At 41.1% G+C, this 19,212-nt stretch overlaps 1 protein-coding gene across 3 annotated transcripts in view; it reads left to right on the forward strand.

The window, feature by feature from the left end:
• LOC118109333 (guanine nucleotide-binding protein G(o) subunit alpha) overlaps positions 1-19,212 on the forward strand; it is a 79,823-nt gene that overhangs the window by 9,117 nt on the left and 51,494 nt on the right. For all 3 annotated transcript variants that reach the window (XM_035156381.2, XM_035156380.2, XM_035156379.2), the window contains exon 3: positions 10,877-11,018. In XM_035156381.2, coding sequence (XP_035012272.1) covers positions 10,877-11,018 — 142 coding nt within the window. The remainder of the gene's footprint in view (positions 1-10,876; positions 11,019-19,212) is intronic.

Raw genomic sequence — 19,212 nt, forward strand, 5'->3', positions numbered from 1 at the left:
CTTGACAGCCTGTCAGTGACACACACAGTCAGCAGGGACAAGCAAGGCTGATATCGCCAATTGCCTTCCTGCGACAAATACACGACAATAAGCAGTTTTGGATTTCCTTGGATAAGTCTTATTTTGGGTCTTATGGAGGATGGACGTCCAGTTTGTTGTGGCCGACGCATCTCCACTTCCTCCCACTGTCCAGAAACTAAGCCAAAATATCCAGTATATTAACGCTGCCATCTACAGCTAATTGTGCCAAGTCAATAAACTGCTCTACAATGAACTACAGTTAAATGCTCATTATCAGGTTTTTTAGTATCTCTGCAAAGTATGAAATGAAAAATATTGAGTGAAGTACAAGTATCCTTTATGTAAATACTGCACTAGAATAAATATACTGAGTTACTTTCCACCCTTGAACCTGTCACCTGTTTCCATGCCATCTACTTACTGTCTTTACTGGAAACTACCTCTGCTTTCTCTTGGTCAGAGTTACTGTGTGTGTGGTCCGCACGCTAATCAGGAAGTCTTATAAAAAACAAAGGTCTTTTGTGGGAGGAAACTTTGTGTGAGTGTGTGTCTGTCAGTGTGTGTACAGCACTTATACACAGTCGACAGTGTGTGTTTTTTTTGGGGTCTATGCTTTTGTCTTTGTGCATATGTTGATGTGGTTGTGAGAGTGAGTGGTTTTTTGTGTAAGACCTATTTGGCAGATTTCATGTCAGTTCAGCACACCACAAGACAATGGAGTCTTGTTACAGTGGCCGTGCTCAGCTGATAGAGAGTCAGCTGATGGGGACTGTGGCCGGGTTTATAGCTGGAAGAGTGTTTGAATGTTGTATCACACCTTAGTGTGGAATCAAATGTTATACAATCTATTCAGTAGTGTTTTCACACTGCTGTTTTTTCACTCCTTCGTAAAGTGGAGTTGGTTTAATGTAATGATATTTTAGCAGCTACATGTCTATGATGTTAGTTTGTTTGTGTTCTAATTTAAATAATGAACTTAACATCACACATCCACTTGATCAATACAGGAGATACATTTATAGATTAGTATCATTATCAGTATTATTATAGACAAAAAGTATCTGTCCTATTGAATATATAACATTTGCAAACTAGGACTAAACACCAGGTTCTGCTGAGGCTGTATGAAGATGGCACAATTCTGGGGAGGGGTAGGGCATGACCCAAGCAAGAACACATTCAATTTTGGAGGTTTCAAATTAAGCGGGTGGATCCAGGACTTATTTTTCTTAACTTTCTAGTTGTTGAGTTTTTTCAGTCTAAATCAAAGTGGTGGACCAACATTTAGTTTGCTGTGCTAGGGCTCCAGGCCAGAGCCATCTATCTGTCTGTCCATCAATCTACTAGTGAGTCAAATTGCCGGCGACAGGACACACGGTCTGATGCTATCAGCTGCTCCTGGAAACAATTAATTTCCCTAATTGTGCTGACAACTGGAAATGCAGAACAAGAGTCACTGTTTCTTTTCCATCGCGTGATGCTAAAACGACGTCACCTCTAAACAGTTTTTACTTGTTTATAGTTGCTGATCTTCTGAATTACACAAATATAATTTGTTGAATTACATTTGCTCGGACATATTTATGTATTCTCCTTAGTGTGCTGCCAACTAAGATTACATAATATGGCTGCAGCCAAGATTTCAGGTTCCTTAGATGCAGTGAATATAAAACAGTGATAGATCTTGAGACAGTAAATGGCCTAGATTCAATTGAAAGTTTCAAGAAACTCCCAAGAAAAGCTGAACAGAGAAAAACATTGATGGGAAACTACCCCACTGTGGTCAACTGTAGCTGGTTAGCGGGAAACAGTGGCGCTCACAGCTTGTCTTTCTCTTAAAGTGAGACATGAATGTAGGTATTCTTGTGTGTGTAGAAGTTATGCAAAGTTGAAAACCCCAAAGTTTCCCCGTGAGTAGTTTGACCGATACTGCCTGGTCATCGTGATATCATGTGACATCACAATGCCCATATTTGCGTATTACACACCCAGCACAGCTAGTCGGACACGTCCCGTAACAAAGCCACGTAATAATAATACTAATAATAACGCAAATTAAACTTATCCACCTGAATGTAAGCACAATGTGTCTGCTTAATATCATTATTGTGGTTGTACCACATTCTGATTAGTTTCTTTACCGTTACTTTTAAGGGGATCTCTTGCAGATCAGCAGTTACAGATGCCAAGATTCAACCTAAAATGTGCACACCACAGCTAAAACGGCTTCGCTGTGATTGGATGAGGCAGCGAGCCAATGCTGCAAAGCCTCAGACCTCGGCAGCTGTATCGCTATAGCCAGCCAACAATAATATTGGGTAGATATTTACATTTTATTCACTCATGATTACTGATTTCTGGTCAGAGTATCTACCAAGGAACTGAGCATTTATCAGGCTTAGTCCTGAGTAAACAGTGGAGAGACGAATGCTCATCCAAAAATAAAAACCCACAATTAAATTAAAACTTCATTACAAGACATGAATGCAAAGTTTTGGGTGTGGCTGTTTCTACCTAACTGTTAATTAGGCAACAGTTATGGTTATCCACTCAAGTCACACTGAGCTTTACCAGATGAGCACCTGTGTGTGTTTCCCTGTAGAAATCAGTGACTGGGGAGGGACAAAGCTGGGCCCTTCATCTACACTGTGTTTTTTTTAATTAATAGTTAATTGCAAATGGAGAAAGGGAAGGGAGCAAGAGGAGAGCAGCACAAAGAAAAGAGGAATAAATGATTAAGAACGAGGAGTGAGAAGCGATGGAAGAACAACAGACTGACGGAGAACAAGTGTGATGTGTTCGGTAAAATGTACAGAGATGGAGAGAGAGAGTGATGGAGAGAGAGGACAGAGGAATAACAGGGGATGAAAGAAGGCCTGGCAGAGGAGAGCGGCAGATAGAGATAACATGTGACAGTGAAACAGAGAGATAATGGCAGACAGATTTAATGAGGTCTTCCTAGATGTAATAGTGAACTGTAATTATTCTGCTCTCCTGTCTGCCTGGATTTATACGCATGTGTGTGCAGCTTCTAACATCCCTGCTGAACCGGAGTGAAGCAGACTGTGTCCCTTGGCACGAGGAACCCTCCATCAGCACATGACCGAACCTGGAGCCAGGACGACTCCTCTGCATTAGGGGAGACATTGTTAGCACGAGAAAAAAAAACTCTGCAAAGGAGGAAACCCCTAATCAACCTGTAACTGTGGAAATCCTGTCTTTTAGTAGAGGGGACACGGGGGTCAAAGACATTAACTGTTTCTCGTGGGAGTTTTCTGTTTTCTGCCTTGCTTTGAACAGTTGAAGATAAGAGTTGTGAGATAAAAAAGGGATGCAAGTAAGGCATGAAGTGCAAAGATTGAGTTTGTTTATGTATTATTCATAGAGAATTGCCAGTTGTCTGGAAATAGCCTGGGACAAGAGGAAAAAAGCTTCTAGACATAATAGTCTGTGCCCCAGGTTTTTTATATATTAGAGAAGTAGATGTATGTACCAGTAAATTAGGGTTGTCTTGTAATCCCAAGAAGGAAAAGGCCAAATGCATTGACACATTTATAACAAAAATATGTGCATTTATATAGTGATGGCAACTGGAGTTGATTATTGATACTTGAATATGTTTCACAACTCATTCATCCAACTCTTTCTGGAGTTAAAAATGGGTTTTGCCTCCACCAAGGAGGTTTGTTTTAGCCTCCATCAGCTTGTTTGTCATCAGGTTAACGCAAAAACAACCTGGGCATGGATTTAGACAATTATCACAGATTTCCCAGGGAATGTTATTAGACCTTCATAAAATAAATCAGACATATTTAGGGAACTGATATCAATGAGTGACTGTTGGGCCTCGGTGGAGGTATGTGCTCTGCTGAGTGACACCTTTTTTAATAGGTTCTCATTACACATGTTATACAAATAGTGCAGTGTCAAAATGTGCCCGCCTGTAGGAACTGATTGCTTGCGTCTTTATTTTTAAAAAGGTCTACACTCCACACTGCGCTTCCATGGGCCCTGAGCAATACAGCAGCCTTGACATAGTTGTGTTCCCCTTTTTGCTCCTAAAGTGTGTCAGTGAAGTCGTATTCCAACCTTCTTAAAACACTACAATGTGCAAAATGAAAAAAATATCTGGGTGCCACCCGGCCCTCGTGGCGTTGATCCGCCCATTTCTCAGTGAAGTAACAGGAAGAAAAGTGAAGCTGTCGTGAGAAACACTCAAAACCAATCTAAACTATCTAAATACAGACGAACAGAGGTTCCTCCATTAGAAGCTAGTTTTCTGCACATGTTCGTTTCATGTATAAATAATGTCCTCAACACTCCTCACAGATGTGATGTTTTTAACTGCTGCAATATTTAGTCTCTTCAGTGGAGCAGAGGCCTCTTTGGATATTTAAGTCATATTCTTATTTAACTTCCAAGTAGCAACTGTTCTACAGTCCTTCAGTTATTTATTTTTCTCCATGTTTTAGCATTTATACTCTGACTTTTAATGTACAAAATAGAACATTTTGATAAAAACATGTTTGGAAACACACTTGATGTTTAACTGAAAACCAGACCAGGTTAATAACTCTGTGGTGGCACAGTAGAGAAATTGGAAGATTCATCCTCTGGACGCCATCAATATCCATATTACATTTCATGGTAATAATAACTGGTAGACTGACCGAGCGACTGACCGAGCGACTGACCGAGCAACTGACCATCCCTAGAGCCAGGCCACTGTCAGAATTAAATAATTGATTATATGTGTTCTGAAGAAAAAGCAGATAGAGAGCTGATGGTGTGGGAGTGTGTGTGTGTGCGAGAGTATGTGCTCAGGATGCTGCTGCTTGACCTCAAGGTGCGATGGCAAGCGAGTGGAGCCAGATGACAGAGCAGCTGATGCCTCCATCTCACTTATTGTGTGTGTGTGTGTGTCAGTCATTGTGGGTGCTGTGTTACCGACACCTCCAGTTATTTATAGCTTCTTTTTCCTGATTATCTCCCTCTTCTTTCATGCTCTCTTTCATACCCATTATCAGCCATCACATTGTTTTCCCCTCTCTCTCCTTCACCCGTTGCACTTGCTCCATCACTCACAAACACACACATATACACACACACACACACACACACACAGGTTGTGTTAGTTACTCTGTCCAGCAGTGCTGACAGGAGTTAGTCAGTTTACACTTTATCACAACTAAGAGCTCTGTCTACAAAGACCACGAAGTAAGTGTATGTACAGCATATCAATAAGAACTCATCCAAGGGTCTTGTGTGTGTGTGTGTACGTGTGTGTGTGTGTGTGTGTCAGGACAAACAGTGGTAGCTAGCAACAATGCAAAACAAAGATAAAGACCTAATTGCACAGCGCAGTGTGTAGGCTTTGTGTTCACATGAGTAGGTGTGAGGATAAAAATATGAGTGTGGGGGTAATGGGAGACAGAAAGAAGAAGAGGCTAACATGTGTGTGTGTGTGTGTGTGTGTGTGTGTGTGTGTGTGTGTGTGTGTGTGTGTGTGTGTGTGTGTGTGTGTGTGTGTGTGTGTGTGTGTGTGTGTGTGTGTGTGTGTGTGTGTGTGTGTGTTCGTTCTAATTCTCTGAGAATGATTATTATTCACTTGATGATGTTGACAGGAGTCACCTTGACATTATAGTCACTTGATTTCAGGTGTTTTTTTTGTTTTTATGTTTTCATCAGCCTTTGTTTGTCTGTTTGCTTGTTAACAGGGTTACTTAAGAACTACTGAATCAATTTCCATGAAATGTTGTCGAGGGGCAGATCCATGATTTCCCCCCTTCTTTAACGTGGCCAGATAGAGCATTAGCCTTGGCTGGAGGTGTGCCTGCTCTGAGTGCTTTTCAAGTTATGGATACATCTTTATTATAAAACCCACAGACAATTTGCTTTGTGGCCTTTCTTTGTCCCGGAGTGTAAAAGCAACGTGGACACCTGAGAGGAGGTTTTGAAGGTCGGCCTGATGCACTCCAGGTCCCAAAGGAACTGGTACCAAAGCGTAGTTGTCGTTACTTAATTGCCTATAAACTGTCCAATTGGCGTGGCTGGTTTAGCTCGCAGGCTGATGCTAATATCTGCTGATGTGGACATCGTTTTCTAACACAGTGCACCGCTCAAAGGCGGATGCACTGCTGAACAAACAGATCTGCTGAAATAGCCCATTTCAAAGAGAAGAGGCTTTCCTCCTTACTCATCATCTTAGAAAGAAAACGATGCCTTGGACCATTTAGGTTATTTACACTGCTCTTCTTCTTGTGTGATAAATGTTTCACTGTCTTTGTTAGATATTGGAACCAGAAATCTCAAAGCACAGTTGTGTCATACATTTGTTTTACACACTAATCATCAGCAGGTTTTTGACTCTATGTTCACACAGGTAAAATGCCAAAATATACCAATCCTAGAGTAGTGTGTGTATTCAATGTGGCCATTATTTTAAAATGTGCCATTGATGGACTCAAATTTCCCACAATGCAATGCAGAACAGAACTAGAGGAGCAGCTCACAGCAGGGAACATTTAAAAAAGATTACATTTAATATTGAGGCACCTCGAGAAAGATCCTGGTAATGTTCATGATTCACTTTACACTGATTTAAGTATGTCCATCTTTTTGTTTTGTGACTTTGTGGAGTTCATAACTGGAACATACCACCTGACTGGAGTTGAGGTGGGTTGAGCTTATGCAAGTCAACTGTCAGTCAACTGCCATCACAGCTCATTTGCTGCACCACGATTGAGCAGCAATGTACAGTCGAAGTGTCAAGAGCAATTGAGACTTTTTAAAGATAAACTACCAATGTTAAATAATGGCCCATAAATAAATTATCAGATTAGTTTCACACAACCAAGAAATTAAATCTAAAATTGACAAATTATAATTTGTCATGTCAAACCGCAAATATTGATAATGTTTGACTGCTTGCTGACGTCGGTCATTACACTGAACATCTGCTATTTGGCCACCAAAATGGCAGCCGTACAACAATATCATGCAATAATATCATTGTTAAATTGCCCATATGTCTGTCCCTCTGTCCATCTGTCTGCCTCAGTGTGAAACTAAACTATGTTTCAGGTCACCGTACAGATTGTGCCAAAGCTACGGGAAATTACACGCAACACACACACACACACACACACACACACACACACACACACACACACACACACACACACACACACACACACAGTGCTCTCTCTTTGCTGACAGAAGGGCTTGGAGAGTGGGTAATGAGAAAAGGTTCTCTTGCATGGACGCTCACGTCAGCACTCCTGCCAGCTCGACACACACACACACTCACACAAAAAAGCTGCGACACTGCAATACACCTTTAACAAACACTTGCCAAAACACTAATCTTAAATTTCTCCTCCTTTTATAATGTAATCTCTATATTTTGTAACTGTTCTTGTTTTTCTTGCTTGATCCCTCTGCGGCTGAATAAACCTTCTACCAAGACCAAAATTATTTATTTCATAAACACCCCACATTGAGTTCTACTAAAACTTGTTAAAGTTCATTTATCAGTTGAGTTTTTAAAAATCTGTGTTTCTTTCATCATATTTTAAAATTGCACACACATGTTTTTGTCATTACTTTAGCTCAGGTTGATATTTCATGTTGTTTCATTGCCGAGCTCCCTGGTTCCACTTTAAAGGTTATTGTTTCAAAGCCCGAAGCAGGGAGACTGTCCCCTTGTTGAAAACGACCCCGTAGGTCATGTGACCTTATTGTGACTTAATTATGTTTAATTGTTCGACAGCCTCCAGGGGCTTTAGTAATTCTGACAGAAACGAAATGAGGAAGTCAGGTGACGTAGTTCAAAGAGCTATAAAGTGTGTGACGGGAGGAGGTCGGTGTGGACGGACGGATCAATAAAACATAGAACTTTCACTCGGGAGATCCACTTCTCTTAATTGGATGCTTGTCCTTTTTTCACCTTTGTGGTGCCGAGAAAGATGGAAGGAAAAGTGTCAGGTTGGCAGGTCATTAAAACTGAGTGAGACGAGGGAGAGAAGACTAAAAGTCTGGGCGGCATATTTAGAGGTGCAGAAAAGATGTGGGATCGTTTTTGATGCTGTGATGCAGGTTACGTCCATGCAGGGTCATACTTGAGCCCTGTGTAGAATTCTGTCGGACATGTCAGCTGATGTGCACATGGTACAGATACATTAGGGATATACTTATATATATATATATCCTAGTTCCAGTGTATAGATCTGTCCTTTGGCCCTGTGTGTGAAAGTCACCGATGTAAATAGAAGCCTGGTGTATTTATATAGAACTGGCACGCTGCCTGATTGATCTGAAACGTTACACTGCCCAACAATCTTCTGTCCATGAGACCACAAATACACACACACACACACACACACACACTTGCATACAGGTGTATAGTGGCACGTGTTTTCCAGTTGTCAAGACACGCGCTCAGAAAGACTCAGATGTGTACGAACTACACAGCAGCTGAGGTGCTATGGATACAGAGAGCTGTGTGTGTGTGTGTGTGTGTGAAAATCCTTCTGTTCCCACTATTTCAAAAATGCCATCTTGTTTCCATGTAAGATAATATCATTTTCTTTAGAGATATTTATTTCAGTTTTTAAATGTATTTGTAATTGTGACCGAGAAGCATATAACCAGCTAAAAAGGACAAATTACACAACTTTGGTTTTTGTACGTGTAGATTTAAGAAATAAGAGTCAGTTCTGTGATTTGTTAACTAGAGACCAACCCAGATGGATTTTTAGGAGCCAATGCGATAACAATATTAGGACGTAAAGAAAATACTCTCTGCTGATTTATATATAAAATAACATTTGCCACTGTTTCCCTGAAACGCTGTCAACAAATCCTCAATCCTCCATCCTGACAAAGAAATGTACGGCTTCATATTTCACAGTTTAAACATAAACCTAAATAATAATAATGGTCAAATTACTGTGGATTAAAAGAAAACACAAATGCAACCAAATATATTCAACAACATTTTTTTTTTTTTTTTTACTACAAAAAATAGGAACCACATGTTCTGCCTTGTTGTTTGTGTGGAATAAATGTTTTCATTCTTAAACATAATCGTTGTTGCCAGTAAGTCTGTGAAAGTCTGATACCAGCCAATATTCACTAAATCGATCCGTCACACTTCACCCCCCCCCCCCCCCCCCCACCCCCCACCCCCAACCACCACCACCATCATTACAGCTGAATTTCTCAAGTATGTCATGAATTAATTGGTTAAATCTCCATGCTTCTGATTTGTGTTGGTAAAAAAAATGTCCTTTGTAATTTCTCAAAGGACAGAAAATTCTGATTATTTTTAAACGGTTGCTCTGGGGCTCAGCAGTGCTGCACATGTGGGCCGGCTACAAGGGCTGCATTTGTTCCTTTCAGTTGTATTAGTTTAATTTTAGTTTCTTTTGGTTTCCTGGGTTTTGTACTTGGCCTTTTGCTTCTTCTTGAGCAACACTTGTGTCCTAAAACGCTCTGTGAATTTTTATTATTTTTCCAAAGACTTTGAATTTGTGACACCCGAGCTTTGTTCGAAAGCACGGCTGGGTGTCGTGGTACTTGTATCCGTCCTGACACTAGCTCATTAGCATCCCGTCAGTCAGCTCGCTTGTTTTGAGATGTGGACGGGTTATCGGCTGCCTGGCTGACATCTAATAGGCAGGTGACCAAAACAGTATTTCTTTCACCATAGAGATTAGTGGGTGGTGTGCCCATCGGCTAATCTATGTGCTGTGTCAGGCGGTTTCAGGAGGGCAGAGCCACAATAATAGTCATTTATAGCAGAGGATGGTGAGCGAGCCAGCACTGCAAGTGTGATGGAGCTATTTGGAGTTGTGTTTGATCGTCAGTCCAGCACTTGTTCACCCTGATTAATGTGTGTGTGGGGGTTGTTGTTGCATCATCATGGTCCCCAACCCATATCTGTCCGTCTGTATCAGAGGATTGTTTTCTGGTGTCCTGTATATTGTCCTCTCTCGTTTCTCTCCCACTTTGTCCATCTGTCCGTCTGACTCTGTTTCTGTGGGTCGGCCTCTCGGTGGGTCCTTAGCTGCAGTAAAAGATAGCATGACATTTAAAACAGCAGGATAGGCTGCTGCTGGGCACTGTGTGCCTAAATGTCAGCTTAGCCTACTGTTTATGGACCCTCCCCTGCCTCCCCCCAACCTCCCCCTGTCCTGCTCTCTTGCCTTTGTGTTTTTGTTGTAACCCTCCTCCTTCAACCACCTGTGCTTCTGTGCAACCTCCCACCTCCATTCTCCCAAACCCTTTATTCATCTAACCTTTCTAATATACCTCCACCTACCTTATTTTCAGGCTAGCACACTTTCTGTCTACTGATAATTGAGAGTCTGGTTTAGTAATATTACTGGATTTATTGGTTATTATTGGCTGATATGAGACCAATGTACAGACATATTAGGGTTTATGTTTGCAGATACAAACGTATGTGACAGAATATATAACGTGGAGAAGATTTGCATTTATGTTTATATTTGACTGAAAAAGTGTTTGTTTTCTTAATTCAAGGTTTATATTTGGTTGTATATGTGTATTTGTGTTTTCTATTTATTTGTAATGAAGTTTGAACTGTCAAATTTCAAGTCTCAATTACATTTCTCTGTCATTAGGGTTTGATAATGACATCTTTTTTATATATTCATTGGTAAATATATCGGTATTGTAACTGTTTTACTCCCTAATATCGGCTGAGCTCCTCAATAATCCATATCGGTCAGGATCTGTTTGTTACAGTGTCACTGTTAATGTGTACAACAGCACAGTTCAAAGTCTGTGACCCACTGACTAATGTGTGCGTGTGTTTCTGTGCATTCAGGATCATCCACGAGGACGGCTTCTCTGGTGATGACGTTAAGCAGTACAAGCCTGTCGTTTACAGCAACACCATCCAATCCCTGGCTGCCATCGTCCGTGCCATGGACACACTGGGGCTGGAGTACGGAGACAAAGAACGCAAGGTCAGCACTCGTTGAGTCCTCTTTCCAGTCACGTCTACCATGCACACACACAATGGAATCACACACACGCACAATGATGACTACAGCAAACTTAATTTCCCACATTTATGGTGTTTAATGACGTGCAGCCACAAGGAAATCATCACAGATTGTTGATATTCTCCAAATGTCCTGAGCTGTGAACTGAACAAAGCTGATTGAAGAAGTCAACATGGACGACTGAGCTGAGGCTCCAAATGCTCAGCTTCCCGTCCTGAATGCAGCAAGTAGCCACTGGACGGGTGCCATAAGAACTGATGGAGTTCAGGGAGAGGGCACTGTGTGCTTTATACAGAGTTACTGTCTTTCATACAAAGTACCCGGAGTCCAGCTCTTGTATTTGCCCTGGTAACATATCTCTGAGCCAGACACCAATCTCTTCCAGCACCGGGTCCTTGCTACGACCTCTTGGAAAGTGATATGTCACATAATGTTGATTGGATCAGTTTAATAGTGCTTCTGTCACTGCCGAAGCAGAAAGATGCTGGAGTTAAAACACAAATTAGCTTGTCCCTATGTGCAGTGGCAATGGGTATGGTACATGTATACAGTACGCACGCAGTGACCTGTAGGTGGAAGGTGTTGTTAATGTTACAGTACTTTGTTATGGAGAGATGAAGGATGGTGTTAGATCCTCACAACATTACTGTTTCTTCATCACCCAGACTGAAATGTTTTTCTGCAACAGAAGTTACTTTGAAGTTCTCATTTTCTATTAGTATTTAGTGATAGTAATAGTAACAGTAATAAGAAAAATGTTGTCTGTGTCATTAAAGTTAACCTGAGACAACAGACATAAAAAAGTGGGTTTGGAAAAACAGCATATTGTCAATTTATACTTTTCACTATTGATTTGAGACCAACCAATTTTATAAGAAGATATTGTCATTACACAGATACATCGGTATTGGTCTATATGTTGTTTGATTTACACTGATATGAAAAGAAATGAGATGTTTCACACCATGTTAAGCTAGTTTGTTGTCCCTTGGCAGGAAAACAGAAACAATATAAACCAGAGCAACAACTTCTCTCTTAAATCAGTATCGGCATCATCCCCAGAAATCTGTTATCTGATGATGGTGGTTGCAGAGAAAGTCATGCCATTTTGAAAATATTACCTAATCCTATGCTTTTACGTCACATTTTAAAGGTCACTACAGTCTTTCCCTCTTGCTGGACTTGAGCATGAGCAGCTAACTGTGGCCTTGACTTCATTATTGAGTGTCAGCTCTTCCTCATCAGCCAGAGTCTTTCATTTATTAATCTGTCTACATCAGCACTGATACAGAAGTTAATGGGACCGGCTGCCAACCAACCTTGTCCTCCTTGTGCCAAAATTCCTTCATTCTAAGTTAGCTGTGCCTCTAAGTCCTCTAAATCCCAAAGCACACAAGTTCAGTGTACGTATGATACGCTAATTGAGGATTATGAGTGTAATCCACCGAAGAGCATCAGTTGTATCTCAACACAGAGCAATAGAAAGAGGTTAATTAGGTGTGTAAGGGTCATGGAGACGCAGTGTTGCATTACAGCGCCGCTGTCCCTGGGTTCCTGTACCACACGCCACTAGAGTCTTCAAGACATTCATTTAGTGTACGAGTGAGAAGGGACGTTTAAAATGGATCGCAGTTTTTTTAATGCATAGACTATGTTTTTGCAGCTCACATTTATAAACTTGTCTGAAAACTAAAGATTAACTTTTATGTATGAAGAGGCACATTCAAATGCATTCATGTGTAGTATGCGACTTCTTTAATCATGTTCATATAATAGTATGTAAAGGAAGTGTTGGATGATAGAGAGCTTATAACTATAACATGAAAACCTCCTTCCTATGGGAAATACTCAATTATATCAACAAACAATGTACTGTATATAACACCGTTTTATTTTATTTAAAGCAACATGATATATGTATATTCTGTTTGTCCTCTCTGGATTGATGGACCGATTTTTCACACACTCACATCCGGCCTTCATTGGCCTTAACCTTATCCAAAGGCACAGTATATTTTTAATCACAATGAAGCTATTGATACTGAGAGTAGAGGGCTGAAATAACAGTACACCTATTGATTAGGAAATGGTGTGTGTGCGTGTGTGTGTGCGTGTGTGTTTAATATCTCGGTATTGTATTTCTACACTGAGATGCAGCAGTGGATCTAAGGCTGATGAATCCATCCATACTAATGCCTTTTATCTTTAAAGCCTTTATAAGTTCAACGCCCCTAAAACGCTGCTGAAACAGCAGAATAGATTGTGGCGAACGCTGGTGGTTGTGTCATTAAAGTTTCTGCCAATTCAGATACAATACAACGCTGCATTAAGAAGCTGTGTGATATTGTATATTCTACACAGGGGAGTTCTGCTCTATTGTTTTTCATCACTCTTGCTAAAGATATTGTTAAAACCTTGAAATCTTGGACAGAAACCTAATAACCTGTTTACCTGCTAATATAATGGAGATTATGGTCCAAGGAGAAGCAAGTATTTTGATTTCATTCATCATATTTCCCTGTTCTGATACGTATTACAATTTTTTTATGTTAGTGATTACAGTTAATAGTATTCTGTTGAGTCACACAACAAAATAAAAAAACAACTAGTGTTCTAACTAGTTACTGCACTAAGCATAAAGGTGAAGGATGACAGAAAAATGTCGGACAAAAATAAAAGCAAGTGCTAAAGGAGAGAGACGTATTGTGTTGGATATCAAAGCCAGGAGGAATCGCAGGGAACGAGGAAAGAAAGCTGATTATTTACGAGAGAATGGAGAGAATGTGACAGCGGACGAGAAGCAGACAGAGACCAGCCTGAGCCGTGTTTAAACTTCGCTCTACGTTTGACTTCCCCTTAAAGTAACCAGGAGACGTCGAGACATCCTCCTCACACCAAGAAAAGATGCAGAGTATAGACGCCTACTAAATTCATAAAAATCCAGATCTTTTCAGATGTTGTACGTTTGTTCAAATTTGTGAAAATATTCCTCAATTTCTTCTTGCAGTTCCCTTCCTCCCACTTCAGTTTCCAGTCTCTCTCTAACTATCTTCCTCACCCTTTCTTTTCTCTCTTCCAATATTATTCAACTCCATCTGTCCCACCTTTTTTTTTTTCTCTTGCTTGCTTTCACCTCGTCTCATGATAGCACCCACCACCACCCCACCCCCATCTGTTTCCCCCGGTCTTGGCTAGTTGCTGTGGCAACCCAGTGTTTTGCCTTCCTTTCAACACATTCCGCAAGCCCATGTCCAAGGGCGGTGTGACACATACTGTAGAGACACACACGCGGTGATATCAGGCTTGAAACAGGATGCTTGTTGTCGCCGATGTTTGAATCTTTGAAGCAATTTTTACTCAGTTGTCATAGAAGAAGTTCCTCCAGCCATTTTTGACTAATTGTTAAAGTCTCATCATGTCTCGTGCACTGTGACGATATACTCACTGATGAATTGAGTCGTATATCCTGGAGAAATCCTTCATTTTTATTAGTGGTCGCACTGTGGGACCTGCAAAATAACACGTGTTATTGGGAACAAGAGTTATTGGGAACGACTTTTAACTTTATCATCCTCTCACCGTGGTCTGACAACACAACAGCGTTCGGCTGCTTTATGTGAACATTTGTACCGTTGGACGTCTGTAGGCAGCGAACAAGTCACAAGTGCCTCTAACCCTCGTTCCTCCGACAGAATTATGCAGTTCACATTTTGTCTTTTTAACTTTGGTGATTGTTTTTTTTTTTTACTCGAGTTTCAGTATCCTAACTGTCAATTTAAAACCTGGAGTCAGACACAATACACAAAAAATAGGGGACACATATAAATTGAAATAAATCAGCCTATTGTACATTTTATCCATTAATTATTACATTTAATGTTGACAAATTTGCATATTTTCTTAATTCAAATTCTATATATTTGTTTGTATTTGTGTTTAGCTGTAAAAAAAATCAAGTCTTGATTACATTTTTATGTCATAAGGGTCTTTGCCATATAGGCTGATGTATCAGTGTCACACTTTATCTATATTGGCCCCCAAATCGGCCCCATATCAGATGTCTGTACAGTGGTGCCTAATTAATTTGAGAGCTCTCTTTCACCTCGACTGTACTGGTTGTACAGGACTGCAGTTTAATCGTCTGTACTTCGAATCCTCTGAATAGCATCAGTGGACTGTAAGAATGAGCCGAGGGCAAAATCTAGCTTTTATTTATTTATTTTCCTGTTTGTGTGCCATCACTGCCGCATTGGCCTCAGGCGTCATTTTCTGTTGGAATGTTTCAATGCTCCCTCACAATTCACCAGCCTTACATTATGTGTTCACATATACACTCAGCCTCATTTGTTCAAGGTCGGTAGACCTACTTGTAGAAATACATGAAGTCAGCGGTAGACACACACACACACACACACAAACTGCACAAACTTGAGTTCAGGATCAACTACATATTGTTGCTGCGTCAAGAAAACACATTCTTTCATTAATATCTGTATCATTTTGTCACATCAGCTTTTCCGGTGCTGTCTGGCAACACGACAGAAATAATGGGGGACAAATTGTTTGCAGTATAATTTGCTCCTACCACTCGTTTCTGTCCTCGTCATTACAAGGGCTATTGTGGCATCTGGTACACAATTGTAAGATTGGAAGACTGATGAAGAGTAGGATGCAGCTGCGGGATTCACACACACACACACACACACACACACACACACACACACACACACACACACACACACACACACACACACACACACACACACACACACACACACACACACACTGATAACAGAAAAACACTTTGTGTCTCAATGGACTCATGAAGGGAGAGAGGGGGAAGCAGACAGGAGGGAGATGGAATGAACAGAGGGTGGAGATGAAGTGGCAGAAGAAGCAGACGAGAGACAGTCAGAGACAACGGGAGGGAGGGAGGGACAGAGCGAGCTGGCAGACAGGTTGCTGCCTGTTGTTGTGGAAACCAACTAGTTATCCTCATGGGTTGGTCTGTGTGTGTGTGTGTGTGTGTGTGTGTGTGTGTGTGTGTGTGTGTGTGTGTGTGTGTGTGTGTGTGTGTGTGTGTGTGTGTGTGTGTGTGTGTGTGTGTGTGTGTGTGTGTGTGTGTGTGTGTGTGTGTGTGTGTGTGTGAATGGTAAGGTGGGGGTATGGGAACAACGCCCCTCTGATGACAATGTTCCCTCTGCTCGTTATCAACCTGCACATGAACACACTTTAGTGTTGTTTAAAGTGGAGGTAAGTGTGACAGGTTTACTGCCTCCTGTGTTTTAGCTGAAACACAAACATTTACCAAGATTCAGTCATTTATCTCTGTATCAACCGAACAGCAGCTCGACAATAACAAACATAATCAACACACCGCACAATTAACAACAGCAATCAACACAAGTTACTACAAAAACAGGGGTTAGGGATTGGGTTACAATACCAATATTAATGCAGTTGGTTCAACTATAAACTCCGTGCCTTTTAAGTGCCAGATTAAAGTGGTTGAGTGAAGCCTTAAGGATTGCAGATTGCTTCTGTGAAAATCAAATGTTCTCACTTACCAATATTTTAATGACTCAATAGAGAGTTTGCCTGGTTTAAGAAGTCCTTCAAATTTCCCAGACCATTTTCTTTAGTATAAACTCCTGATGAGGTGTGTGTTGTGCCACATATTGCAGTGCAAGTCATGTTTCTACGGATTATAAAGACTGAATACAAACCAACCAACCCACATCCATTATCCATTCATCCATTAACAACAACCTCAAAGTGCTTAAAATTATAAGAATAAAATCATAAATCTAGAACCATTTGCTGCCTTACCAATATACAGTTAGAGAAAATGCTTATTATTGAGCGAAAGAGACACTTTTTTCATTTTTCCATTACACTGATTTTTAAAAGTGGATATTTCCAAGTGCCATAATTGTAAGGAACAAACACGACATTCATACAAGCTGTGTATAGATTTAAAAGGTTAAAGATGAACATTGATTAGGCAGCATGTGACTTCTGCTCTCAGCACAGCCTCGTCATCATAACAGAGCACGAGCGTACTGCTGTACACCAGGCTCAATGCCTTGTGTGTGTGTGTGTGTGTGTGTGTGTGTGTGTGTGTGTGTGTGTGTGTGTGTGTGTGTGTGTGTGTGTGTGTGTGTGTGTGTGTGTGTGTGTGTGTGTGTGTGTGTGTGTGTGTGTGTGTGTGTGTGTGTACTTAAACCAATGACACACACATTTTTGGTTATTGATTAGTGCATGTGAAGCTTTGAATCACCTTGTGCTGCATGTGTGTCACTATAGATTCCTTCCCGCTAGGTTAAGAAGGTCATTGTATGGACAGAGCTTCCACTCACCCCCTTTCAGATGTTGGACCTTTTTGTGTGTTTGCATGTGTTTGAAGTGTGCATCAGTCTGCCTACCTTCCTGCAGTGCCGAGCACGCTTTGATTTTCCCTGATCCTCTCTCTCTCTCTCTCTCTCTCTCTCTCTCTCTCTCTCTCTCTCTCTCTCTCTCTCTCCCTCCCCCTCCTTTTGTTATTTTCAGCTTCCTCCTTTTGTCTTTCCCCACTTCACTTCTTCTCACCTTCCTTCATTCCTCTCTTCCCCTTTTTCTCATCTTATTTCTTCTCTCTCTTTATCTCACTTCCCTCCTCATATCCCCATGTCACCTTTTTCCCCTCTTGTCCCGCACATCTCAATCTCCCTCCTCTCTCATATTACATCTATCTCTTGTCATTTTTCCCTCTCTCTCTACATCGTCTCTCAATTCACACACACACACACACACACACACACAAGCACAAACGTGTGTGTGAACAGAGAGATTGGGAGAACAAAGATTCTGCATCTAGAAAGTGAGATCGTCGTGGCTGAGAAATGAACCGTATCCTAGCAACAGAAAGGACCATGATCCCATACCTGAGATTTGGGGGGGGGTTTGTTTCTTTAATTATTTCAGTGTGTTTTAATACAAAGTTTCCTTCCCGGTTAGAGATTCCGATACCTGGACAACTTCGGTTAATACCAAGTACAGATGTGATTTGCATTTGAAAAAATAACAGCTCGCTTTAGCAGCTGTAATCATTATTGTTTGGCCTAGCTCAGGTAAACACCCTTTGGAAAACAAAAATCATAGAACTCCTTTTATCATCTAGTTTGACAGTCATAACTGTAACAAAGTGCTTTTTGAGATTGCTCGTGTTGTAGTTTGCGACACTGGGGCCACTCCTCGAAACTGATGTCTTGCATACGCTGCATGTCGCCGTTGTGGGACTTCCCATTGTGAAATAACTCTGGCTAAAGCAACATTACCAGAAATCTCCTTTTCTTCACTGCTCTAACTTACTTACATAGATTTGCATCCTCACCCATGTCAGCCCAGCATTTCAGTACAGTATCGTACACATATCATTTTAGTGTTCACAGAAGAAGAGATGGCTGTTTTTGGCTCAATGGCAATCTACTTCCATTCCAGTTCAGATAAACAGCTTAGAGAGTGGAAGCTGCCTCTCTGTGCTGAAGCATCATGGCTTGCTTCATTGGCTTGTCTCTGTCTGGCTGGAACCTTCTTGTGTACAGTTGGCATCTTCCATTGTCCAAAGACATGCAGATTTGGTGAGCTGACCACTCTGAATTGCCTGTAGGTGTGAACGAGAGTGTAAATAAGTCTTTTTGTGTGTGCCAGCCCCTGTGATAGACTGGCAACCATTGAATTCTGGGATAAAATCCAGCATCCTGTGACCTTGAACAGGCTAAGCGGTTTAGAAAATGGTTGCACGTCTGACTCAGTAACATCTCAGTGACACTGCCTGAGGAGAAACCAAGCACTAAACATTCCACCGAGTGTGTGAGTTATTCAAATGTTATGTCCGGTGACCTGTTGAGCATCTGATTTCGTTTTACTTCAGTTTGGACACACTGGATGCGGTTAGTTACTGCATTGATTGCAATTAGTCATGCTCGCAGAGTGGATTGCCATGTAATCTTCTACACTGTCAGTGATGATCCCCAGATGGTGAATCCTAATGACGTGAGTGGTCCTCTGACTTTTCTTCTGGCTTCTAGAATTGTGAGCATGTTTGTATGCTAATGTTAGCATTTAGCACATAGACACAGCGCACAGCCTCACTGAGGTATTTGCACGGCTGTAG

Source organism: Hippoglossus stenolepis, chromosome 5 (genome assembly GCF_022539355.2).
Source record: "Hippoglossus stenolepis isolate QCI-W04-F060 chromosome 5, HSTE1.2, whole genome shotgun sequence".
Lineage (NCBI taxonomy): Eukaryota > Metazoa > Chordata > Actinopteri > Pleuronectiformes > Pleuronectidae > Hippoglossus > Hippoglossus stenolepis.